Raw genomic sequence first — 26165 nt, 5'->3', positions numbered from 1 at the left:
ACTGTATACAGTCTCACTGAAAATAATTCTGAAAGAAGCTGAATGTAACTACCTAAACTACCATTGACACAGGAGCTGACATTTATATTATGAAAAATAAGTGGGTTTATTGATCCATACATGTTTTGACAACCTGAGACGATGTTCCTCTGGATCTGGGCTATCTCCTAAGGATGTTTGGTGTTTTAAGGACTGTCCCACTCAGAGCTTCACCAGTTCTGCTTGATCCAGACCTGTGGTCTTCCCTGAAGAGATCTCTGATCAGCACAAGAGGATATGATACCCATGGTTTGAATGTAAACTGTTATTAAAAGGAGAGTATTTTTCTGTGTTAGCTGTCTGACTTACTCAGAAGAATAATTGCTGGACTTTCTTCTAGGGAAAAAATGAATTTATAATATATTCAAATAATAGAATAACATTTTTCTATTTAGTCCCATTCTAATGAGGAGAAAAATGTTGTTAAGAATAAAAAAACCCCTTTTAAGTGTAGCAAATTTGGGATCTCAGAGTCTACAAGGGCAAAAGAAGTGCATTTTGTATCTCAGCTTGTTAACTACCTTATTTATATCACTCCCAAAAGCACAGCTTCAATATGTCTGTAATTACGCAGAATTACTCCCCTAAAACTCTCTTACCACAAGACATTCTCTCAGTGTCTCCCTGTGCAATACTTCTGAACAGTCATCATGTCCATTTCTCCACCCTGAGGTCTGACTAGTTGAGACTGATGAAGTCTGGACAGAAGACTTTGAGGGATTTCTAATGGTATAATGAGGAGGTGGCTGTTGAGCTTCAGAATATGTCATTTTAAGGCTTTGGTGTTTGTTTTGAATCCTAAAGGGCACCTTAGGATTCCTAAAAGATCAGTGAACACGGCCTCCCAAATCTGTGCTAATGCTCTTGTTGGTTGTGTTTGGGTTTTTTTTTTTTTTTTTTTTTTTTTTTTTTGGTTGTTGTTGTTTTTTGTTTTTTTTTAAATTGTCAGCATAGTGAAGAACCTGTTAGGTAGAGGAGATAAATATAATGGAAGAGCAAACAGTGGGAAAAAAGAGGACGTGTGTGATAACATATTCTTCCTGGATGTCATAGACCATGTGCAAATAATGAGTGCATTGAAAGGAAGGCAGAACCTGGTTAAGTACTGTGTCAGGAGAGCCTGTGATCTCAGGCTATTAAATACTACAGCGCTCCTTCAGAGCATCATAATTCACAAAGAAGGTGACAGTGTGGTACCCGTGAGCTGCTGCCTGGCATCGGGCTGGAAGGGAGGGGCAAGATCAGAGCAGGCTTTGGGATAAAGGAAGGTTATCTCATTTTCATAAGGAAGATTGCTCGAATACCTGCTTTGACCTCTTGTGTTAGAGCATGAATTTCAATGAAGGGATAAATGGTGACATCTCACCCCTTTGCCAGTTTTTGAGGATTGAGCTGTGTTATATTAAATCGTGCTTGGAAATCTCTGGTTAATACATTTAGAGAAACAGCTCTCAGGAACATCTACCTCCCTTCCTTCCTCCTTAAAACAGTAATGAATCCAAATTGCTAATAAAATATAGGAGCTCAAAGATGTACAAAGACCATGTTTCTGGTCTGAGTGTTTTTTTAATGTCAGTTTTCCCACAGCTGTTAAAATGTTACAATCATTAAGGTATCAAAACTGTCTAGCCAAGAAGAGAGACTTTTCTTTCTTTACGCTCTTGAGTTGTTTGAATATTTTGTTTAGAAGAGCTCCGTTCTTTGTTTCATTCTGTGGAGAAAGTAAACTTGTAATCTGTCTACTGTAAATCTTAGTTAAGAGCCATTCATTGAAGAATATACTATGCTTTCTCCTGTGAGGCTATTTCTCTAACAAATAAGACTACATGCCTACAAACTAACAAAGGAGATTAGCAAATACATGTTGTCCTATACGCATTTTGAAACTGTTTTCCTGAATTTTAGAAAATACTCATTTTAAGGTTATGTTTATAAAAAAAAGAAAAAAAAATACTGACATTCAGGATTTATTTCTGCTTTGCCATGAGTTGCCAAGCAAAACCAGGAAGGCTGTGCTGTAGTTGGGAATTAGAAAAGGACTTGTTGAAGGGATCAGGAATATTCTGAAGTGTATGTATTTATTGCAGGAAATTAGGTCCTTTTCGCATGAGCACGGGGAGCAATCAAAGGACCAAGGATGTCTTCCCTTCTGCAGCCCCAGACCCCTGTACTCAACATCCCAACCCAAGAGCATGTTTTTTCTCAGGGCCACATGCCAGTACTGCTCAGGCTGTGTTAAACCTTTCTTCTTATTACATTTACATGCTGCCTCTTCATCTCTCTCTAACGTGACAGCAATCAACCCACACGGCTTTCCCTACAAAATAACTTGGCAAAAACTTTTTCCCCAGATCATCCTTATTACTGAGTAGCTTTTTACTCTTTTTGTCTTTGTTCAAAAGAGAACAAAAAAGCATCAACAGAGAAAGGAAGGATAGTTTCAAGGTAGTTTAACCTGGACTTTAGCAATGTGTTTTCCGGGACTATGTTCATCCTTAGCTTTTTTAATGCAGGGTGCAAGAGGCCCCGTCAGCAGAAAGGGTTTTCAGCTAACACCAGCACTGTAATTTATGCTCCAGGGGGGAGATCCAAACTGCCCTGAACTCAGCAGCTAAACAGGTACCAACTGATGAGAAAACCTCCAGGAAAAGTTGGTGTGTTTCTTGAGGTCATACATAAACATTGGGAAATGTCTTCCTCTTCCCCTTTCCCCCTACTTTCCCCTTTTTCTTCTTTAAATAAAAAAGGATCTGACACTTCCACAAGCATTAATAAGGTTTTCATAGTTTGCAGCATTGTTTATTGATGTAAATGTGAAACTCAGATCTTCTCTGTGACTTTTTGAGGAAAGAATGGTGGGAAACTCTGTTTACATCTATGTAAAAAAGGAGCCAAATGAGCAAGATCACAAAACTAATTTTGCTAAGAAATCTTAAGAATGGGTAATTTTTGCAGTCATCCCCCTAAAACTGTGGCACTGTTTTTTAAGCCTATTTAATGTCATGTGTTTTAGGCTTTTTGTTGGTGGGGTGGAATTACTGTTTTAAAGTTAATATAAATAGGAAGAAGTCTGTAATCCCCAAGCTATAAATCTTTTGCTTTCATAAAAATTATGGAATTATTGAGCTATATGGCTGGAGGGAACTTCAAGTGTTCATCCAGTGCTCTGCCCAAAGTAGGATTAAGTAACATCTACATCATTTCTGACAGAAATATCTTTAATGTGTTTTTGACAACCTCCAGAAATGCAGAGCACACATCCTATTGCTGTGCTTAACTCTGTTCACTTTGAGACAAGTTTTTCTTTCAGGCCCATCCCAAGCCCTCCCTGATGCAAAAGCAAAAGATCCTTTTATTTTTGATTCTACCTAATATAGAAATGGAGAGAGATATTATTTCTTCTTTCTGTCTCCAGCAGCCTGCTGTGTATTTAAAAATGTATTATGTCCACCCTCTGCCTTGTCTTCAATAGAACAACCAGGTTGCTCAGTCCATCCTTCGTCATCTTCTAGACTTCAAAGTATTTCTCCAGCTGTCCAAAGGCTTCTCCTCTCCCTGATCCCCCTTTAGCTAGGAACAGTACCTAAAAGTGGATGTGGTACTTCCAATTGGACATACTGAAGCAAAGGAAAGGATTCATACACCCATATTCAAAAATTTGGGTAGGAAATAAAAAATTCACTTGCTGTTGGTGAAGACCAAAATGTCCTGCAACACTTACAGATGGTTCCCATTTGAAACACGTTTGCCACTGAAAAAGCTAGAAATAAATTCTTTCAGCTTATCCAAACTAAGGGAACTCTGCAGAGGGGATTGCTCAGCAGCAGCGACTTCTTTGTTTTTAATTGCAGAATCCATAGCATCACTAATAAATCATGACAGTGTGACAAATGACCCGTCTCAGCTGAGGATCCTGCCTGAAATCCCATTTGGTTAATGGTGTTGCACCTACCAAGGTTTCCGCTGGAGTGGTTGGTTCAGAGCTGACTCCAGGGGAAGTGTGCCACCTACTGAATCACCAGCTCTGCTTCCTGAAGCACCCTGGGATTTCCTTGGAGGGCTCCCAAATGCATTTGGCCAAGACCAACCCTGTTTAGCTTATGAGAGCAGACCAGATCACAGCCTGAGGCTGTTATGGCTGCTGGCCATATTACTCATTGGGGATGTTTAGTCATGTATCTCTATGAAGGGAGACCATATTGCATTAAATGTCTCAAGTTAGTTCTGCATATATTGTTTGTAAATTGCTTTGTGAGCCTTTCTGAGTGGTAAGAGCTGCATATGTATAAAATATTAAGACTTAATGGAGTGTATATAACATGTATGTATACTTTGAGGTAATTTTTATAATAACCATTCACATATAGCTGTGACATTGAAAATGTAATAAAACAGAGCAGGAAGGCAGCCTCTCTTAAGTTCTGCTGTTTCAGTTCTGAATTACTCTGATTTAACTGTTGAAAGTCTGGCTTTGATACTTAAATGTTGCTAAATTTCATCAACATGGTTGTTTAATAGAAGTGAGTACTAGGGTAAACACTGTACAGCTAACATTAATTGGAATGCAATTCCACTTGACTGCAGTAAGTCCTTATTGATATTTTATTATTCATAAATTCACAAATGGTAGATGTCTTTGCATTAACACACCTCATTTTCTCATTCTAGGCAACATGCCCCCCCTCCAGTAGGTAGCTTACAGCAGTACTGTACAAGTCTCCCAATATTAGGAAGAGTTATAATCTTAAGAGAGTGGATGCTGCTACATTGTAGGAGGTATTTGCTCCCTCTCTCTAACTTTTGCAGGGGATAAGAGTCAGGCAAAACAGACACTGGTAGCTGAGTATCCTCACTATAGGGTGAACTATTAAAGTCGGTTTGGTTTCAAAAGTACAGATAAACCCCAAACAACTACAAACTAGCATACTTTAAACCTCTGTCCAAATTACTAAACTTGACATTATTTTTTTTTTTTGTGTTCTTTGAAAGGTATTAGTATAGATACTAGCCCTAATACATGTCTTGTTTTCTATGAACAGTCTCTGATCCTGGCATTAATACCTCTTATGACTTCCCTGTCTGCAGTCTTTGCCTCATTGTACCCCTGCTCTGAGTGTATACAGCAGGAATTGAAAATAAAAAAGCATTAAAGAACTGCTGGCACCTTGTGGTAAATGTTTGAAAAACATTTTTAGCAACAGTTTAGACTGTAAAACACATTAATTTTATCAGTCATTAAAACTATTCTGATGAAAAAGGGATCCATGTTATTTTTTTCTATTTACCTCCCTTCTGTGACCCTTCAGTCCATTTTCTGCCTGCTGCCTACAATGCTACCTGGCACATGCTAAAAGTAAGCTTTTTTAAAAAGCAGTCTGTGAAGTTACAGTGGACCTGGCTGCTTCCAAATGTTATAATTTTGTTTGCAAGACTATTGAGTGAGAGGCAAGACTACTGAGGCAGAGCAGATTTGTATGCAGGAAAGAAAGCTTAGCTCAATGGAAATATGTTTAGGCAGAGAAGATAACTCAGATGTTTCCTTGTGCTGGTTTTACTTCTTATTAACTCAATGCAGAGAGGCAATATGAAAGATGTGACTTGGGTGGGATTTGTAAAAAGCAGAGCAGTGGTTTGGTGAACTAAGTTGGGAGGTTTTGCTCAGGAAAAAGAAGAATGAGACTTCAAGGAGCCTTATCTCAAGGGAAGAGATGGGGTGGAAGGGAGCAGAAGGACTACAAAGGTCACAAATGTAGACTAGAGTAGGCCGAGTAAGTGAGAACAGGAAGAATAAAATTGGCATCATAGACCAGGATAGCCAACAGATTAGATCAAATATATGTGTGAAGAAGACAAACCAGAAAGCTCTTATATGAAAACATTTCTTGGGAACAGGCTGAGCTGTGTTTCAGACAGTATATCAACCTGTCTCTCATCCATGCTTGTTTCTAAATTCACTAGCACTCTGCACTTTACAGACCTTTCTCTTTCTATAATTTTTTATAGAAGCCAGGTTAGCTGAAATGAAAAATGGAGTTGTTTTCCTTAGGTGCATGATTTCAAGCTTAGCGAGAAAACTTGGGGAAAATATAATTGGCCTGAACAAAACAAAACTTCCAAGGGCTTCACCAAATAAAATCTAATTTTTATCAGTGCCCTTTTAAGCATTTTTTTTTAGTGGATTGCTTTCATGGCAAAGTTCAACTTTGTTCCCAGGATTTCTGACTGTACAACTTTTTACACATTTTGCTATCCTTATAAAAGACAGACAAAATGGTTTAAGGAAATATTTTTTAAGATATTCATTATCTGGCAAAGACCAGGCCTGCAGTATTTCAGCCTAAAAAGGGAAAGTTTTGGAAGTTTTTAAAAGTAACTAAAAAAGGGAGAGAGAATGAAAATGAAGATACAACTGTCAACATAAGTTTTCATGTCATTCATCCTGCATCTTTTAAAAAAGTCAGCTTTATCTTTTTACATAATCACATTTATTATATATGCATAATGCTTTCTGTATGATAATTTATGTTATCTAGGTATGTGTTTGTGAGAGGTAAGCCCCTACATATGGGTATTATGAGCACAGCAGTGAGGCAGGTGAAATCAAAACAGTCACAACCTAGAATTAATCCTGGTTTTCCTTTGTGTGTACCTGATTGGCTCTCGATTGACTAAATCCTTGGAGCTGCTTTTTGGTAGCTGCAGCTCGCATTTCTTTTACAGTACTTGCAAGTATTTAATATGTTTTTGTTTGAGCACTATGGAAATGCTGACCAGCTAAGGAATGAGATGCAACTGAATAGAGATTTTCTGACTTGACTCCAAAATATAGAGGACCAAGAATCTTATAAGCTGTCCCAGGTAAAAGTTATGTGATGGCTGCAAGGGCTGCCCATCTTTATGTCTCCTTAGGCTGGAGACACAGAATAGCCAACACGGGTAATCAAGGCAAAATAAAAATACGAGAAAGTGAAGACATATTAACTGACCAATAAAAATAATAACATTCATGATAATCAAGCAACCAGACTGTAGCTTGTGCTCTGAACCTTGCCAAATTTGAGGCTGCTGGCAAGCCACCAAAAATAGCACATCCAACAGACAAGGGCCCCTCATCTGAGAGAGCCTCGCTGCAGTCTCCAGAGAGCTTTGCCCTACGAACCGACAGCAAGAGCATCCCAGCCGCTCTGAGCAAACGGCATGAGATCGCTGGGAAGGGAGACCCAGCTAAACTTGTGTTCTGTGTGAATTGAGATTAAATGAAGGGACTCAGTTGTTATTTAGTAAAAACAGTTTCCTAGGTTACCTTGGAGTAATTTTTACTGTGTTGGTATGATGTAATCAGCTGGTTTAACATTTAAAGCTAGTAAAATATGTGCATATAATTTTTTTAAAAAAAGATGTGCCTAATCACTTTCATTTTGCACCCACTTAGCTCAATATTAATTGTTTGTGTTGGCTGAAGATTTACAAACAGGCTTAGAAGTGTAATAACCTAGATTTCTACATCTGATGGCCTGAAAGTTAGAGGGAGTGAAGAGTTTTGTCAGACTCCTAGATCTTTCCTCCCACACATGCTGGCCACCAGATAAATCATGTGTATGAGTTTATAGTGGAGTCAGTGCTGGATGTTAAGCAACACCCAGAAGTGAAGTTCTTGAAATAATTTCCTGTGAAAGCAACAGTAGACAGATTTGTAATCACAGATCACGACATTAATCAAGTAAACAAACCATCCATTTTTTCCTGTGACATTATTGAAATCCCTTTTAGGAACACTGAAAATTGTACATAATGATACTGCCTAATAACAAGCATAACTGGAGCAAAATGGTACACAGTGCAAGCAGCTTCTCAGGACTGTGGAGCACAGATGTAAAATTCCTCTCTAAAACGTGCTGAGTGCCAGCAGACATCTGAAATGCTGCTTAAATATTCTAGTAGTATTAATGCAACTACTTATCTCAGTTGTAATTAAAACATTTTTTCTCTTTAAAACTTTACAATAAGTTGCTTATCACACTCTGTCAGCCAAGAGAAATTTTAGGCAAGGCTGAGAGCAAACCTGTAAATAAGGGTAAACTTTGTCCTCTTATTCACTCTAATGAATTCCCACTCAGTAAAAGCTGCTGACAGCTGCAGACTGCTTGACAGCTACAGCTAATGTGGAGGAGTCTGTCCTAGGAAATAGGACAGGTGGGTTTCACTCGATGTGCTTGAAAATGGGGTTTGCTGGAGGGGAGAGAACTGGGTGGTGTTGAAAGGGAAAGTGCCAGGCGGGGGGAGGCTGCTTGTGGGGCTACACAGCATCCAGAATAGTCCTGATTTGGTTTAGTGTTATCATTAATGATGGTAGTGGAAGTATAACAAGTAGGGCTGGTGACGCAGGGTTTGGAGACATTGGCAATACCGAGATGGACCTGGATATCATACAAAAGGAACAAAAAAGAAAAACCAACCCAAAAAACATAGATGAGCTTTGAGTACTGAAATAATGGCAATGGAATGAAATGCAGTATTAAAAAATGCAAGGTTGTGCCTGGGGGGACTAATAAAAATTTCTAGAAGCAGAAGAAGAAGCTGGGAGATCATCCTCTGGAAATGTCTGTGTAGGAGGAGGGCTCATGGATTGTGGTTAAGTGGTCATGGAGTGGCAGCAAGCTTCTGTGATGATCTGTTCATTTCCTAGGAACTAGTACTTGTAAATAACGCTGCATCAGGAACATGGCTTTCCAGAGGGGATGGGAGCTATTAGACTGGCATGGTGGATTCATCTGGAGCTGACTTTTAATACTGATGAAAATATTCTAGGGAAGGTGGTGGAAGGTTGCAGGAGGAAAACTTAGCTGATTAAAGGATACACACACAGGGTTGGCATGTTCAGCAGAAAGGGCTGGGAAAAAGGTCCTTGCAGCAGAAGCCTGGGCAGATATGAAAGAGGTACAATTACACTGGTAAAAGCCAGAGAAAATGATGTTGCAACTATTGACGTGCAGGGTGGTGAGACATATGTTCTGGTTATGAAGCAATTGCAAGAATATATAAGCCCTGAAGTGTTTCCATGCTAAATTCAGGTTAGCACTCCATGCAGAATAATTAACACACAGAATCTTGAACATAAAGAATGAAGACTGTAGGAAGGAGGAAAGAAAGGGAAAGTTTTGGGCAGACAAGAGAGAAAGAGTAAAGGCTAAGGGTTTGGAAGGTTAAAAACTGAAGGGACAGATCCCAGCTAAGAGGAGAAACTGACTGAAGGGCTGCTTCTCTTGCATCAAAACTATTCAGTTACAATCACAGAAATGTTCACTTATGTTCTATCTTGGGCTGTGAGCGAACTCTGCAGGTTCTCGGATGAGTTAGTCATCATTGTTTTAATCTGTTTATCCTGTTTCCATAATAGATATATTTTTTCTCTTTGAACAACTTTAAAACCTAGTTTGTTTGTTTTTCTTTAAATTGAATTGTGGATTATTATTCAACAAGGTGCACTTTTTCCAATACAGAATTTATGGAAGTGCCTTATTGACATGGGCTGCAGCCACTAAGGACAAGCACGACCACTTGGGTTTGTACAGCAGCAGGAACAAGCTAGTGTTGAGGGTATCCAAGCAGAAGACTGTGTAAATCTAGTAGAAACAGTTTGTGTGGAATGTGTGCATGCTCCCTGTGTACTTCAGAGTACATGCGTGTTTGTATAGATACTTTTTCATTCTGGAGTTTGTTTGGGGTTTTTTATACAAGAATGGAAAAGCTTTGTTTTGATTCATAGAAACTGATGCTGAAACTAAAGCAGCATCCTGCACCACAGAATGTGAAAGTAAAGTTAAGAAATTATTTCTCTTTCATTTATCATCACAGTAAAACTAGTGGTGTAACTCTGATGTCAGTAAAATGCAGATGCTTTCCAGTCAGTCCTGCAAGGATGTATTTGGGTGTCTGCAATACATCTGTTTGGTTTTAATATGTTTGGAGTTAATAGATAGCCACATTTTGAAAAGAAAAGCATTGGAAGACTAAACAACTATGTAAATATTAAAACCATAAGTGGGTACAGATGGACCTCACTTGATTTCAGAAAGGATCTATCAGATAATGAATCTATGGCTGGAGAAGTTCCTACGAAGGAAACTGAAATGGGATTTCCTGGTTAACTCCTATTAAAAAAGAAAAAGGAAAATACATTAATTATTCCCTTTAAAAACATCTAGTCATGTAATAGCTTTATGTTACCAACTACAGAGTTTTAATTTTTATGACTGACTTGTGACACTGGAAACTTTGCATCACATTATATTTCAGCAAGAGTCACTGCAAACAGGGAATTGCAGGCTGGCCCTTGGTTGTGGCTGCATCTCAGTTTCTGTGCTGCAGACCTGTGTGGTTTTTAAGAAACATTAAAAAATTCTAATTCACACAAAAAGAGGCAGGCATTTAGGTGTCGAGATTCTGGATGTAAATTAAATTCAGATTCTTGGATAAAGCCAAGTTAAAAATGGTACCTCTTGGATCATGAATTTTCATCATCCTGATAGTGATTGAATGCTGTAAAGCCTGTGTGTGAGGATGAGCCAGGATCAACAGAATTACTGGGCTACTTGTAATTCATGGAACTCCAAAGCTTAAGTCAGTTTGTTCAGCAAGAGTCCAGAAAAGATTTCCTTGTGGACGGTTATAGCTGTTCATTTTCAAGGAGGAAATAGTGTACTTTCAGCTGGATTACTAACAAAAGAGGGCGTATCTTTAAAAACAAGTTATCTTGTGTATGTTTTTATCAGATAGCACTATGAATTTGTCCTGCTGTAATGAGGTTGACCTGAGTCTGAGCACTCTCCTCTTCCAGTTGGAACTGAGTTCCAGATACTTGCCTATTTTTAAAAAAAAGTTTCATTAGAATATTAGTTATTGCTATCAGGCTGAAAAATAAAGATGAGAGCTAACAAAAATGCATGTAGATGACAGTTTAGGGGCAGAATAAAATTTGGTTCAGTGCTAAAATTTGTTTTAGAGCTGTACTATTTATTTTTCAATGCTTACCATACTGCACTTCAGAGCACATATTTTTAATTACAGCATTATAAATTTGCTCTTTTAATCCAAATGTTGCTATTTCACCTTACTTTTCTGTCTGCTAGAAGTAAAATGAGGAAAGAGCATCAAAACCAGATCCTTTTACCTGTTAAAATCTTTGAGATGCAGCTATATGTTATAAACTTTTCACTGTGTCCAAGACAAAGCCTGTAGAGTTTTGACTAAAGATTAAGATACTTGAGATCTAGAGTCAAAATAGTTAGTGTAGATGTATGGCAAAGCTTCTTCAAGCAATTCTAAAAAGAGCAGTGGCTCCACAATTTAACTAGCACATACTAATTATCTGTTAGAGTAATTAGAATCACAGTGGGGCAAGGGAACCTCATATTCACTGTGCATGAATAGTAAACATTACACGATGGTTTTTACCTAATTGCAGCTGTTTGCTTCTGTCCTTAGTCAACATCTCCCCTCTGCACTCCTGTGCCATTGGCTGGCTGGCTGCGATCTCTCATGTTGGGGGTAATTGCACCACATGACTTTCAGTGGCTGGCCTGCAAGATGCTTTGGGATCTTTCAGGGTAAAAGGTTCTACAGAAATCTAAAACATTATTAATTATTTGGCATAAATTGCTACATTGTTGTCTTAGGTATTTGTGGTTTACAGCTCCAATAAAGAGGAGGCTGCTCACACTGCACGACTCAGTGATATGTAACTGGATACAAGGCTCTTCACTTCCAGGTCAGCCACTTGCCACTGGCTGATGGCTATTTGTAGGCAGTTCTATTCCTAGTAGTTGAGTGTTCCCAGCACAAAATCCCCATGATCCCCAGTGCCTTTAACGTGCTTAGAACTGTTAATGGGAAAGCATTTCTTATCTTGAGACCATTCTTGAAGATTCATTGCCAAAATGTTTTGGGGAAGTCTACTGGCCATCATGCCCATTGCACATTTCTGTCTCCAGAGAAGTTGGACCCAAATTTTGGCAGTTCTTCATCCTTAAATATTTTCAGTGAGGTGTTTCTAGTGTAGCTGCACGTTTGAGCATGTGTGTGAAAGTGGGAGATCTTTGTTCCAGGTTTCATTTAGACTTCATCCATTCCAGTGTCTTATAGTGCTTATGTTCAAGAAATCTGGGGCAGTTCTCACAAAAGATATTTCCAGATATTTTATTTCATTACAACTTGGAGAGTTCATAGGAAAACCTTTGATACAGCTCAATGCTGAGTGCTTTGATCTGAGTCTTCTTAAACAAAGAATGTCTTTTTCTAGAGCACCAAAGTGACTTGGGAACATGTGCCCCATTTTCTTATGAGTAACTTGAAGAATCCACTCTTAACGCTGCTTTCTTTAAGTTTCTTCTGAAATTGTGGATATTTTCTTTCTTGTGTCCCTGCTAGTGACAGCTAGCCTTCTCCAACAGCCTCCCTGTGCAGACACTTGTGCAGACAGTCCTTCTGTCCACTACAAAAACATGGGACACCCAAGTTGAACTAAATGCTGAATACCACCACATGGGTTTGCAGTGGTCTGTAACTGAAAAGGTTCACTGGAAGCAATTTGCAAAGAAATCCTTAGGAAACCACCTGGATGGTTATTTTAAATTAAAAAAGGAAGAGATGCCACTTTAAAAAAATAATTTTTAATACTGGGTTTAAGGTTCCATACATGTGATAGTCATTAAAGCTTATTTAACCCTGAAATTATCTGGCCTCTTTAATTCCACAGGGACTGTAAGGCTCTTGGGTTAGAAATGAAAAATAATGTCAGAAAGAAAATGAGACTTTCCTGAGTGCAGGACCACTATTACAGAATATTTTCTTAATCAAGCCTCTTTAAGAGCCAAGCAGTGGAGGAAAAAAATTATCAGGTTATACTGCTTTCATCCACATGGTCTTTGCTGATGCTTTGGGCCACTGATTGACATAGGCAAAAGTCAGTCCCAAGGGCTGGATGAGGCACACTCACCTAAAATGCATGTAGGACCTGTGATTTGTCCATCCACAATCTCAACTGCAGTACACCCAGTTCTTTGTCACAATACGCATTTGGGATAATCCCAGTGCACTCTGACGTTTGGGCTCTTAAAAGTCAGAGCTTTCTGGTTGTTGAGACTGGAAACTTTCAGCAGAAGCAGTGATTTTTGTCAAGTTTCAGTTACACCAAACATCTGTGGTGTGCCCCACCACCCTTTCCCCAAGGATGAAACATTCTGCAGGGAGGGTGTTGCAAGAATTCCTGAACTAGACAGCTAAGCTGGAGTCGTAACTGTCCTGGCCAGGGCCCTAGTTTGAAGAAGACTCCCATTAGAATTAAAACATCCCATAACTCTCATAACAACAGCCCTATTCTTGTTGAACATGGAAATTTAAGGCTGGGGTTGGAATGGGGGGAGAATGAAAAGACAGACAAGTAAACAGATAAAGAGGGAGCTCTTGCATACAAGTGGAATTTCCTCTGAGCACAGGATATTCTTTATCATTAACTGGTCTGTCACAGGAAGGAAAAGGGGAAAACAGTGTTTCCTGTTAGGGGGAAGAAAAAATCAATAGGCTTTGGAGATACCTGCCTGGAAAGAACTTTCTGTTTTCCCATCAGCAAGAACAAATAAGTTTTTAATTCCTTTGGATCATGATGTCTGTTTTAAAACAGTTTATTTCTTGAAATAGGACTTCAGTATAAATAAGTAATTTAGAAATGATCAGTAGCTCAGACTGCTTTGATCTTTCTTGTTCATTTCAGAAAATGCTCTTACTCCTGAAAATACCTTCAGTAAAACACTGTTTTGAAAGCAGTTACATTCTTCTGAGTTTATGTCTATGAAAGTAGTAACAACTAAAAGAGCCATTTGCCATACACATGCAGTCACTCCTGTGATATTATGGTTAAGATGCTCACAGATGGGCAGTGGATCTGCTATTGCTTCTGGTGAACAAAATTTTCTTTTGGAAAGAGCACAGCTGCCAGGCAAGTGTTCAAAGCCTCAGGATGACAACTACCCTGCAGATCCTGCATCATCTCTTTGGTTGCATTTTGCTTCGAATATCTACGGTGGTAGAAATGTGGGTTTTTCAGAAGAGTGAGAAGAGGCCCAAAGACTGTAGGAATGGATATATATGCACAAGCAGACCCATGGTAACCCGAGTTGCTCAGGGTAATCCTTTTCTCTTTAGCTGTCAGCTTCCTTCTTTGCAAAACTGGACCTGCAGATTTAAAGTCGTGGCTCGGTTGTAGCCACATTCCCGTGTTCTGAGCCAGGGATCTGTCCTGGGCCCATGACAAAGTTTATAGCAATGTCAGTGGCATAACTGAATGAGCAGAAGCTGTGTAATCCAGCAGTGTAAATGTAAGAAGACAAAATAAAAAGAAGGAAGGAGGGAAGATGACCTCTTAGACATGCACAGAAAAAGGGGTGGAAGTTGCATTTTTTTAAATTGAGAGGGAGAAGGGGGGGGTGGGGGTAAGCTTAAAATGAAACTATCAGCCAGGCTGGAATTAAAAGAGGGCTTTAGGAATGATCTAACTTTTATTTTATTACATGACAGAAGACAAAAAATCAATAGCTGGTAATTCAGACATAAATGAGTTATACAGGCCATTGACACAATGGACCAAACTTTATAACAACCACATCTGATGCTGTCAAGCCACAGGCTTCAGTGGCGCCAGTAATAATTATGGCTGATCACCTCTAATTCAGAGCTGCCTTGCTTGATAAAGGTGTCACTCTGAGTGGCTGCAGCATCAATATCAATTGAGGATGTCATCCAGCAGGTCAGGCTGCTGTGGAGAACTGTTTTTTTTTAATTGAATCGGACAAACCCTTAGTTTTCTCCTCCTCTCATTCTGTCTGTAAAAATCATACATATCTTAAACAAAACATCATTTGAATTCATGACTGAATCTATGTGAATTCAAGACCAAACCATGACAGACGCTAATAGTTTTGATCCGTAGAAATATATTCTAAGCATAATTTAAAACCGTAGGAGTATCCTCAGGAGGAGACTTTGGTACTTCACAATAATCTCTCTTGCATTGCTGCTGTGATCAATTAAAGAACTCACCCCAAAAAAACCCCAGTGTGGTAAAATGCTGCTAGGCAATAGAAATTGATTCTCCATAGACTCACATCATCATAAAGAAGAAAAGAAAGCACAGTGACTTTGCTGTTTTCTTACTGTTTTCTAAATTTGGGGGGCATAAGTGCATCCACTGAGTGTTGGAAGACTGAGTTTCACTCTGAGATGTGAGGCGAAGTGGCTTTGTGAAATAGTTCTCAATCTATAAAGAAAGGAGACACTTTTAAATGCTTCTACGGTGTTTCACGTGCCATTAATACTTAACATCTGCAGTTTGATGTTGAAGCTATTAGTCTTTGGATTGCTCAGGGATGCTATAAGTGCTTAGACATTTTAATTTATTATTATTATTGTTGTTATTATTATTATTACTTAGGCTTTGCCTTCTGTTGTGGACCAACTGCTTGGTACTGCATTGACTACAATCAGTTGGGAGTGATGAACAGTGAGAAAGCCCTCTGTGAGGGAGGACACGAGAGGTTTTTCAGCCACGACCACTGTAGCATTTAACATCAGGAGGACTTTGATGAGGCAGAGGACTTTGCACCACAATAGCTTATCCCTGCGTGCGTAAAAGTTGATTATAAGTTCCATTTAGAAACATTCTCTATGCTTAAAAACCCCCCAGACTTGGGAGAGAAACACTGGAAAGGCAATAAGAGCAGCACCGCAGTGAGTTAGTTATAAGCTTGCTGTGCCGTATGGCTTTCCTGGTACTTTTTTCTGTTGAGGGGAAAGAAGCCGCCTTGCACCTGTGTGTTTGCATATGGAGGAATACGGTGCAAGAAACAGCTCCGTCGTTTTCCTTCAAAAAGCTGGGGCTCAATTCCAGCTGTGCTCTGCTGAGGCAGAGAAATCCCAGTTTAAGGGATAACCTGCAAAGCAACGCTCTTCATCCTCCCAGACCCCTCGCCCCCCATACACGCTGCTCCCCTGCTTCTCTGCTGCCCTCCGCAACTCGGGCTCGGTCTTCCTCCTTTTCCAATAGCCGCATCTTCCCGTGCGGGCGTTCTGGAGGGACGCAGGATCTTCTGGTGATCCCCGGTCAATCGTGTCAGCCCCGTCCCTGGTCCCAGGGTTTTCCTACGCTCCGGCAGGCAGCTGCGCAGGCCCTTCGCAGGCAGCACTGTTTCTTTCTCTGTTTACTCGTTTCCAATGGCAATTGCACCACCGAGTCTCAGTACGTCTGGAACTTGGCCTGGGGCTGTTTTGGTTACATTGAAGTTTTTGCTTCAGCGCTGCCAGATTTAAATGGTGACTTCACCAGCACTGAGCTAAAAAGGAGAAAAAGGGAGGAGGGAGGTAGTGCAGCGAGCGGGAGCGAGGGAGAGGGCCCGGGCATTACATCATCGCTTGGACGGGAATCAAATGGGAAGGATATGACTCACTCGGGCTAGTTAAGCTTTGGCTCAAGTTCTACATACACTCATTCCAGGGCTCTCATGTTCTGCACCTCAGCAGGGAATTCAGGCTCAGTGATGTCCATGAGGTTTGTTTTTAATTTTCTTTTCCTTTTCTGATTTCTATATAGTTTCCCCCCCTCCTCGCCTTCCTCCTCCTCCTCTCCTCCTCCCTTCCCGAGTCCCCCTTTCCCACTCTTTTCCACTTCTACAGAGTTTGTTTTCTGGTGCGTGTAACCTCAGCTCTTAGGAGCAGAAGCTGTTTTTAAGACCAGACCAAACCCAAACAAGGAGCACAGCAAACTTGAGAGAAGTTTGGTAGTTTGTTGTCGTTTGGTGTCCCCCCCCCCCCATCATTATGTTGTTCCTAATCGGAGGAGACAGGGAGAGAGTTAAAATGCAGGAACCAATCGCTTGGACGGTGATGTAATGCTGGAACTGCAGGGTTGTTAAGTAATGTGAGAGGAAGGGGGTCAGGGTTGCAAAGCATTTACCTGCTGTCAAGGGGCTTTAAGTTTATTATCAATTGCAGTGACTGTAACTGGCTTCAGACTGCACTCTCTAATTATTCACAGACTCCCCTTTTTTATCTTTTATTATTAAAAGTAAAACTATATTATGATATTTTAAAAAATGTGATATTATCACAGCTGCGAATTATTTTCCACCGGGGTTTTTTGATATTTTTAAAATAGCTTGAAACTGGATGTCGCTTTCACAAGAAGCCCGGAGAGAGCGAAAAGAAAAGAGAAAGGCAAAAAGGGGTGGTTCTTCGAGCGTGGCTGGCGAATTTGAAACTGTTTGAAGAAAGCAGTTCAGCCTCTGCCTAGCAGAGCGAGTAAAAGCTTCTACTGTTGGAAATCCGCTGTAGAAAATAAAGCGTTTAAGGGAGGCAGATTGCAGAGCTCATCCCAACGAGGCTCAGCGTTTCATCCCTAACACTTGTCAGCAGTATTCTGATCCTTAGCTCACCCCGGGCTCGTGGCTGTCTTGCCTTAGCTGGAACCGCGGAGGTCCCGACCCTGCACAGCAGATCCCCTCCTGCCACGGTTCTGCTCTCTAGAGCTGCTAGGGTCCTGGGGCACCTGCCTACATGGATTTCCTTTGCAGGACAGAGCACTGTGCTTGTCTTATTAAGTCTGTCAGTCTCCCTACAGACCTTTCAGTCTTTTTCCACATAGCTAACTGTCTCTAGGTCTGGTGTGGAGAGAGAAAAGGTAGCTCTTCCCGGAGTTCACTGGGAGTACCTTGCCCTCAGGGTGGGCCGCAGAGTTTAACACTAAGCCCGTGCTCGGGCATTGGTTGTGTTTAGATGTGGGATGAATGTGTGCTATCAGGTGTGTGTTGGTGTCCTGAGGATACCCGTTCTGCTCGGACGAGCTCTGCATCAGGTTTCTGTGTCAAGAGCTGTCTGCTCTTAAGGTATGACTCTCACAAACGCCTCTTTCAAAGGGAATTTCTGTCTCTGGGGAAGCACTGAAGTCCACTGGAGTTGCAGTGGACTACAGATTTGCTTGGTTAATTAAAGATAGCCTTAAACATGCTCTTGGGGGTTTCGTGATTTTTTTTTTTTTAATTTTTTTACAACCTGTATTGGGAGCCAACTGAGCCAAATAACAGTGTTGTTCTGTGGTTGGTGGCGAAACCTCCTGCTCTCTTCCTGAACAAGACAAGAGCCTGTGGCCAGCTCCTGCCTTCCCTTCCCTCTGGTAGCCCTCTGCAAAGCTGTCTTATGTCTACCTGTTATGTTCCTGCACTTTATTCACAGGTTTTCCCTAAGTGCCCTGATTTTCAAGCTCCTCAGTCAACTGCTCAAGCACAAACAATCGCTCACGGGCCAAACTTTTATCATTTGAGAGCCCAACGTAAGGCCGCACCCAGCCCTGGCCCACGTTGCAGTGCAGATACACCATATGGATTGGATTGCGCAGTGCTCTGTTGGGGAGGTGTGGGTTGAGGAGGCTGCTGCAGGAGTTCCCGTAGGATTTCTGACTCATACTTTCTCCTAGAAATGTTGGGAAGTGCAGCTTCACGGCCCATCAGAATAAAGCCTAGTAGATTCTTTCCTTTGCCTGCCTGCTTTAGATGCTGGGATGGACTTGTCTTCACTCTTTCCCTTCCTGCCTTTTGTGGCTGGAGTCTTTGTTCAATAAAAGTCCATCAGTGTTTTCCTAGGATAGTGTCTAGCCATGCTTGCAAGATGCTGGGCAGAAGATAACAGGCTGTCACACTCCATCTTTCCTCTGCAGAAATGCATCCCTGCTATTTCTTTTATAAAACCACGTAAAATACGCTGTGCAGCGTGTCCTGAGAGTCTTTGGGTATCGGATTGCATTCCACAAGGGATCAGAGTCTCACTTGTCTGGTCCCAGCTATTAACATGTCACCTGTCTGGAAGGGCAGCAAAAGAGAACATCTTGGTGCTCTAGATGGTGTGGACTGACTGATGACCCTGCTGTGTACCTAAACTTTCACAAATTATCCACCCTGCTGATTCATGCTCGCTGAAGTTAGGTAAAGGGTGTAAAGAAGTAAATCCTTCTTGCCTTTCAGAAGTGCACTGCATCTCTATGTTACAATTTACTGCTGCTACTTCACTGATTTCAACACAGCACCACAGGAAAAACAGTTGTAAAAGCTTCTTTCAGAAAGCTGCAGTTGTGAATTCCGTATGCATACACACACAGGTGTATGTATGTATGTATGTATGTATGTATGTATGTATGTATGTATATTGGTTGTTGAAACAACAAAACACATAATTAACGAAGTAGAACTGTCCAGATTAGAGTCAGATAGCTCCGGTTGTGCTGGACAGGTGCTTTTTAAATGCATGTTCTTTTTGGACAACAGAAAAAGGAAAGTAGCTGCCCATTTGGATTCCTCTGCTGCTAGCTGCTGGGACCCAATGTGTGGGACTTGCAGCTTCATGGTCAGAGGTCAACAGCCCTGACAGTCAAGTTCCACATTTGAAGCTGGGTCTTTTGGCAAGAGGATTTTCTTATTGAAGGATTATATCTTTAGGGACCTAATTTTTAAACAGCAGCCAAGAGAAATGTTAACAGTGCTCTGAAAATGAGCATCAGAAGATATATTCAGAAGCACATGTAACCTGTCAAACAAGCCAGAGGCCAAACACACCAGAGCTTGGGAGTGATGTTTGCACTGGAGAGCCAACTGTGCGTGGTCGGCCCGTGAAGAAAGGCAATCTGCTCCGAGCAGAGCCCGGCTGGACGAGTCCCAGTAAATTTTCCCCACCAAGATCCCAAGTAACATTTCTGCCTGCATTGCTGAATGTGTGCATTGGCAGAATATCTGCTCTATAAGCTGTGTGATTTTAAGCCATAATTTGGTGCTCTTTAGCTGGTCTCTGCATGCACAAAAGAATGCCAGTTCTGTAGTTGCAGTACAAAAGGAAGAGGTAAATATCAGACAGCTTGTTTTTATTTCACTGAATGTGATCCCTCTGCTCCTGAATTCCTCAGTTTTCCTAGCTCTAACTTGAGACCTTTCCCTTAGCCTTTTTTGGAAGACTTGGTTGATGTTTGTGAAGTCCAGAGAAGCTTTCAGAGCTGGTGTCATGAGTGCTGGTATCAGAGCAGGTCAGGTGTTGGTGTTTGACAGAGGTGGTGGCAGGGCTGGCAGCTCATCAAGTTTTGGACACAGCAGGCAGGAAGACCAAGTTGTTTCCTGCACCTGGGTGGGGGTGCTGGGGCAGAGTGGCCTCCTGTGCCCTTCCCCATCTCTCTCTCCTCTCACCTTCCCACCCTTCTTTTGTTCATCCTGCACATGCCTGGGCCGTGTTCAGCCCAAACTGTTGAGATCAGCTTTGCTGAAAATTACACTTCAGATCAAAATGTGAGTTAGGTTCCACCAGTGTGAAGTGAATGCTGGGTCTTTCTCTGCAGCTACAGATAAACCAGATAGGAAGGTAATTACATCTCATTCCTATCTGACTCCCTTATTTACCATAATCTCTTTTAATCCCTTTGATACTCATCATAATAATGTTAATCTTAATGAACTCATTTGATATTAATGCGGATGTGATTTGTAAGTTCAGAGCAGGCTTGCCATCCTTGTTTAGCGTTCATTAATATCCACTTAACTCAGTTTATGCTCTCTTTCTCCTGCAAATGGACTTGCATATCTTTGTCTTCCACCTAGATGATGTGGCAATTCCCACAGTGGAACTCTCTTTCCACACTCAGGTTTGTATTTCCTTCCTATTCTTCTTCCTACTTACCAGATCCCAGAGCAAAGAGCTGTTGGAAACACTGCATCCATCTACTAGTGGCTTTCTGTACTCAGTTGCTTAGTCATTTCTTCCACTTTCAACATCAAAATTGAAGGAACCCTTATCCTCTTATTTCTCATTCATCTGGCATTCCTTCTTAGATTGCTTCAGAGATATTACCTTACTATAGCCCTTGTTTTATTGTCTCAGAGGGTGAAAAAGTAAGAGACACAACCCCTAGTCTTGGCAAAGAGTCAAATTATTTGTTGCTTACTACCGTACTCTCCCCAAACGCTCTGTTTATGGGTGGGGTACCTCGCCCAAACAGTTTCCAGTGTGACCAGCCAATTTTAGTGAGTGAGGACTACATTTGGATGTTGAGCCTGATCCAAATCTTATTGCAGTGAATGGGAGAGCTGAGTTGATGGGCTTGGGATAAAATCTGTGGAACTATCCTCTTTTCAGTCCTTTGAGCACCCACGTATTTTTCAACATCTCTAGCTTTGGAATGTGCCCTCTTGGAAAACTACTTGTTCAGCCACAGTGATCCCAGAGACTGATGAACCTTGGATCTCTATTAATGCGTGATTTCCTCTCTACGTGGGTGCTTGTGTTTGTTTTTAAATGTGGCATGGAATTTCTGTGTTGTGGTGCTTGCTCCCTCTCGACTTCCTCCAAACACGTTTTTAAAGCCTTGATTGTAAAATAGCATGATTTATTTTTCAGTCCCAGTGACACACATTTTGCTTTTTAGGTCTTTTGAATCCTGACAGAGCCAGGAAAGTATAATTTACTTAACAGAACGCTGTTGATTCCATCCTCTCTTCCATTCTTTATTTTATGGCCTGATGTTTCTTTGTAGCATCAACTTCCAGTGTTAAAATGAGTATCTCCATTGAAAACATACAACTTTTAATTTACTGGAAGATTTCTGAACATTATAATAAAACTAGCCATTCTCTTGGTAAAAACTACTAAGTGAGAGTGAGAATTGTCGTTTCTGAGATCAGTACAAGCTGTTTTTCTGTGGTGGTCTTCATTTTAACATCATATCTTTCGTTCAAGAGCATTGCAGGATGTTTGGAAAATTGCAACCATTAGTCAAGCATATTAAAGCTCTTTATTAGTATGAGTACAAGACATATTCATGTAAATAACAAGATGGAGAATTTTATTGCAGATATCTGCAACTCTTGTGCTGCTCCATGACCATAAGGAATATGGGCAATGTGCTTCAGATGGGCACTGTTTTCTAAAGATAATAAATCTGTGCCCATTAGCAGCAACAAAATAGTAACTAAAATAATAGAAGTTCATTATCACAAGCCCTGTCAAAAGTAATGTCAGTTGAATGTTTTACCACACTGGAAAAGCCCATCAACACCAGTAATTTTATATGTCAGATTTAACACGAGCTAGTTTTTTCCAAATGAAGTCTTACAAACCAGAAGAGAAAAACATGTACTAGACCAGATTCTTCCTTGACCTCAGTTTAAGGCAACTGAATATCATGTCAGAAAAGTTCCAGTACTGTGTTCTTTGTTATCATTTGGTTTCCAGGTCAAAATGAACTTTTCTTTCACTGCAGCTGAGGATATGAGCTCTTATTTCTCTTGTATCACAGGACTGCAGGAATTCTCATTGCTCTGAATACTTTTCAGTTTTCTGATCTACTTTGAATTAGTGAGTTTCTTTAGAAAACTCATGTAGAAATAAGATTGGCCAAAAAATCAAAATAAACACTAAATTAAGGTTCAGTTTACAGTTTGCCTCAACCACCAGATTCCTTGCCATCGGAATCCAGTGTTGACAAGCATCTCCTGTGGCCATTCATATGAAAGAGGGATGTGTTGCACAAAGTGCAGACTGGTACACAGATCTCTGTATGTGTGGATCTGTTTGTGTATGTAGGGGGGGGTGTGTGTGTGTGAGTGTGTCTGTCTGCCCCCATTTATGAGACTGCAATGCAAAATTAACTTCTGCTATTCCTAAGCAACCATACCAGAAAGAATTTATCACCTGAATAAGATTTCAAGTTGCGTGACTTAAGGTGGTGATATTGGTATATAAACTTGATTGATGGTTTCTTTCTTTTTGAAATTGACACTCTATTAGCACTCCTCAGCTCTCCCTCACATTTCAAGTTTTTCTTTAAGAACGAGAAATCAAATTTAGGGTAAAAATTTAAGCAACAGTTAAAGGGGGACATTGCTGTGCATCCCTAAGTCTTCAGTTTGGCTTTTTACTTACTAATCTTGTGCAGTATAGAACTTTTCCCAGCTACTGCAATTCTAGTATATTCAGTAGATACTCTAATCTTTAGTAATTAATTAAGCCATTTTTTCATTTAAACTATTTTGACAAGACTTTGTAGAACCCTGTAAAAAAACTGCATTACATACTTCAGGAAAAGTACAAATCCTTACCAGCAACCTTAGTAAAAATATGCAAAAATAAGTGAATGTTATAGGAAAAAAATGAGTATAGAGATAGTTGGAAAAGCATGAATTTATAAAGGTCTTCTTAGAAGAGCAAAGTGTGGCTGATTGAAAACTTTCCAATGAGACTCAGTAATTGTTAAAATTTGGGCTTTTGACAACAATTTTTTCACGAGAAATTGGGAATTGTTTTTGCTGAGAAATACCTTTTTTGTTATTAAAGAAAGGTCTTGAAAAAGAATAAGTTTCTCACTTGCTATACACTGAAAGATGATTAAGCTTTGTACATTTTATTTTCTGTTTGATATTCAGTGTCTCTTCTAAATGGTTCTGTTACTTCTGACTTGTTTCTGTGGGCAAATGCCCAGAAAGTGTGAAGAGTAGCAAATGATAAAACAGGCAATAATACTCCGGCATCTGCACGTGTTACATTTCAGAGTTTTAAACTTTGGTCTCACCTGGTCTTGCCCAGGACAAGTTCTTGACTGAAAGCACAGACAGCTGCAGCTCTAGTACCTCTTTATTTTTTCCCCTTAAAAGACAGTTCTTTATCTCAGGGAGACTTGTTTTAAAAGCGCAGTGCTCCAATAACAGGATGTTTCGGAGTGTAGGTCGGATTGAACTGGATGTGGGCAGGGTCTGTTGCTTCCCCGTGTAGCACTGAGCACAGGAGCACTGAATTTCAGCGGCACATCTGCACTGCCATGTGTCTCTTGTGCAGAGGAATTATCAAATTGGACAAACATTAGATATAGTAATTAACTGATTGGCTCAGGGTCAGGTATTTGGGTTTGCCCAAACAATCCCTAGAGGACTTAGAAAGATCTCTATTGTGAGGGGAATACAAAATTTCTGCACCCAACCAAAGTCTGGGGCAGTTTTGGGTGAAATCTGCTTGGACTGTTGAACAACTCCAAGCAAATGGGCACCCCAAAACTGCACACATATTCTTGTGTGAGTCTGCAGTGACTCACTGTAAGGTGGGTCAGTTGCACGGAGGACAGATGGCCTTATGGACATCTTCCCTAGGCTGAAGGGAGAGAGTAGCCAGAGGAGCAGAGAGCAGGGGAACTTGGTTGATTTAGCCTGAAGAGATGGCTACCAGGGGATCTGATTGCAGCCTTTAGCTACTTACAGGGTAGTTACAGAGGAGACAGGGTCTGCCCCACTTTGCAGCATGAAGTCGGAAGACAACAGGCGCAAGTTTCAGTGAGAGAACGTTCCATGAGACCTAAAGAAAGAAAGGTTCCAGCAGGTGAACTCTGGCAAGACACAGCAACTGGCTGGAGTCAGTCTCTACTACTGTAGATTTTCACACTTTGTCTACAAAGAGGACCCCAGCAGCCTGCTCTGATACTGCATTTAGTCCTGGTTGGAGCAGGAGGTTGGACAAGGTGACCCTCTGAGGGTCAGACCTTCTGACTGAAACTATTCTCTAGACCTGCACTGGGAAATGATGGCAGCACGGGCTGTCTGTACAGGGGGTGGAAGCAGGGAGAATTTTGATGAGCAAAAAGCAATACAAAAAGCAAAAGCTGAGATAAGAACATAATGTCATCTAAAGCATATCCTGTGCCTGCTTGTGTCCACCTTGACTTGAGAAATAAAGAATGTATGCACTTCACGTAACACTAAATGCGGACTCTGAATTGCTCTGTGCTTCAAGGTGCTTCATTCCCTAGCTTTCCCATCACGCTGTAAGTGACGGGCACTCAAGTTTTAGTAGATGCCTCATAAACATGCAAAGATAAAACAGTAATGATGAAAACCAGCCATTTTTTGGCTGAAATGTGAGCCAAAATACGGCCAAATATTTTTTCAGTTTATAAACAGCTAAACAGTTCTTGTTCCCTCCTCGACTAAGCATCTGAAGTTTTTGCTTATAGTGAAGAGTTGCAGGAGAATTCTAAAAACTTGTGACAAAATCCATCTCTGATGTATTCCCAAACTAGTCAGCTCTTTAAAAGTACCCTCCCCTCCCCCCTTTTTTTTATTTTTACAAAAGTAAGGGAATTAAGCCATAACAAATAAAACTTTGGAACCCCCCATGGTTATTTTCAGCATGTTTTGCAGAACTAGGAGACAAGCTTTGTCCATAACCATGCGAGGGATCCATTTGCTAATATCCCTGTAAGCTCAAATGTATGTTTTACAGGAACTTAGCTAGCAAAAGCTGTTCCCACTATAAAAGTAATGGCACATTAATGCCTTTTTGCAGTGAACTCCCTGTATACCTTACCCAGCGTTCATGTTTGTCCATTAACTAATGACTATCCAATATGCTGTCACTGCTATCACATGTAAAATCATGCATGCTCAGTTATTTTATTATTGCAAAATTAATAATTTATTATTGAATAGAACATAAAAACTGAGGATCAGTCCCTGTATATGACTCTTCACTGACAAAAACTTCTGGAGTGACACTGACTCAGTCTTATATTTTTCTTGAGGTAAAAGGCTCAGAGGAGGATGTTGTTCATATTTATGAAGTTTCTAGAAGTGCAGTCTTAGAGTGTAGAGCCGTGTTCTCACTACGCCACTGGCACCTTCTTTACTGTCATGCATTCACCTTGTTTGCAAACTCCTTTCTTGTGATCAAGACAAGCTTTGTCCTTTTAAAGTGCTGCGTCTGATGCTTCGGTAAATGTCAAAGATGATTTTGCACCGCTGTTGGATGCAGAGCAAATCACGGAATCTGGACACGTGGTGAAAACTTCCTGGCTGGAAGAGCTAATCCCCTTGGAAAACAAAACAAAAAGTCCCATACTTTCCTGTAGAATATCGTCTTTTCCCTTGAAAACAGCATTCCTACCCAGTTAATTTATTACTGAATCTAATCTGTCTGTAAGATAGCTTTGAAATACCAGTGTTAGTTCTGTTTTTCATTAATACACTGATATTGATGTTCAGGTTTCTAACTAGCTGTTAAAATCAATTAGG

At 40.6% G+C, this 26165-nt stretch overlaps 1 protein-coding gene across 8 annotated transcripts in view; it reads left to right on the top strand.

Moving 5' to 3' along the window:
- Positions 1-26165, top strand: part of CREB5 (cAMP responsive element binding protein 5) — a 258000-nt gene that overhangs the window by 138189 nt on the left and 93646 nt on the right. The window contains exon 1 of one of the 8 annotated variants that reach the window (XM_042043550.1): positions 16540-16636. The exons of the other annotated variants lie outside the window; for them this stretch is intronic. Coding sequence (XP_041899484.1) covers positions 16590-16636 — 47 coding nt within the window. The 5' untranslated portion in view covers positions 16540-16589. Of the gene's footprint in view, positions 1-16539; positions 16637-26165 lie in introns of those variants that run through there. 8 annotated transcript variants of the gene reach the window in all.

This window comes from Corvus kubaryi, unplaced genomic scaffold, assembly GCF_017639235.1.
Source record: "Corvus kubaryi isolate FWS band 111438036 unplaced genomic scaffold, C.kubaryi_AGA036_p1.0 37398, whole genome shotgun sequence".
In the NCBI taxonomy this organism is placed as follows: Eukaryota; Metazoa; Chordata; class Aves; order Passeriformes; family Corvidae; genus Corvus; species Corvus kubaryi.
The sequence above is the reverse complement of the archived record's forward strand: the minus strand, read 5'-3'. Positions and strand labels throughout refer to the sequence as shown.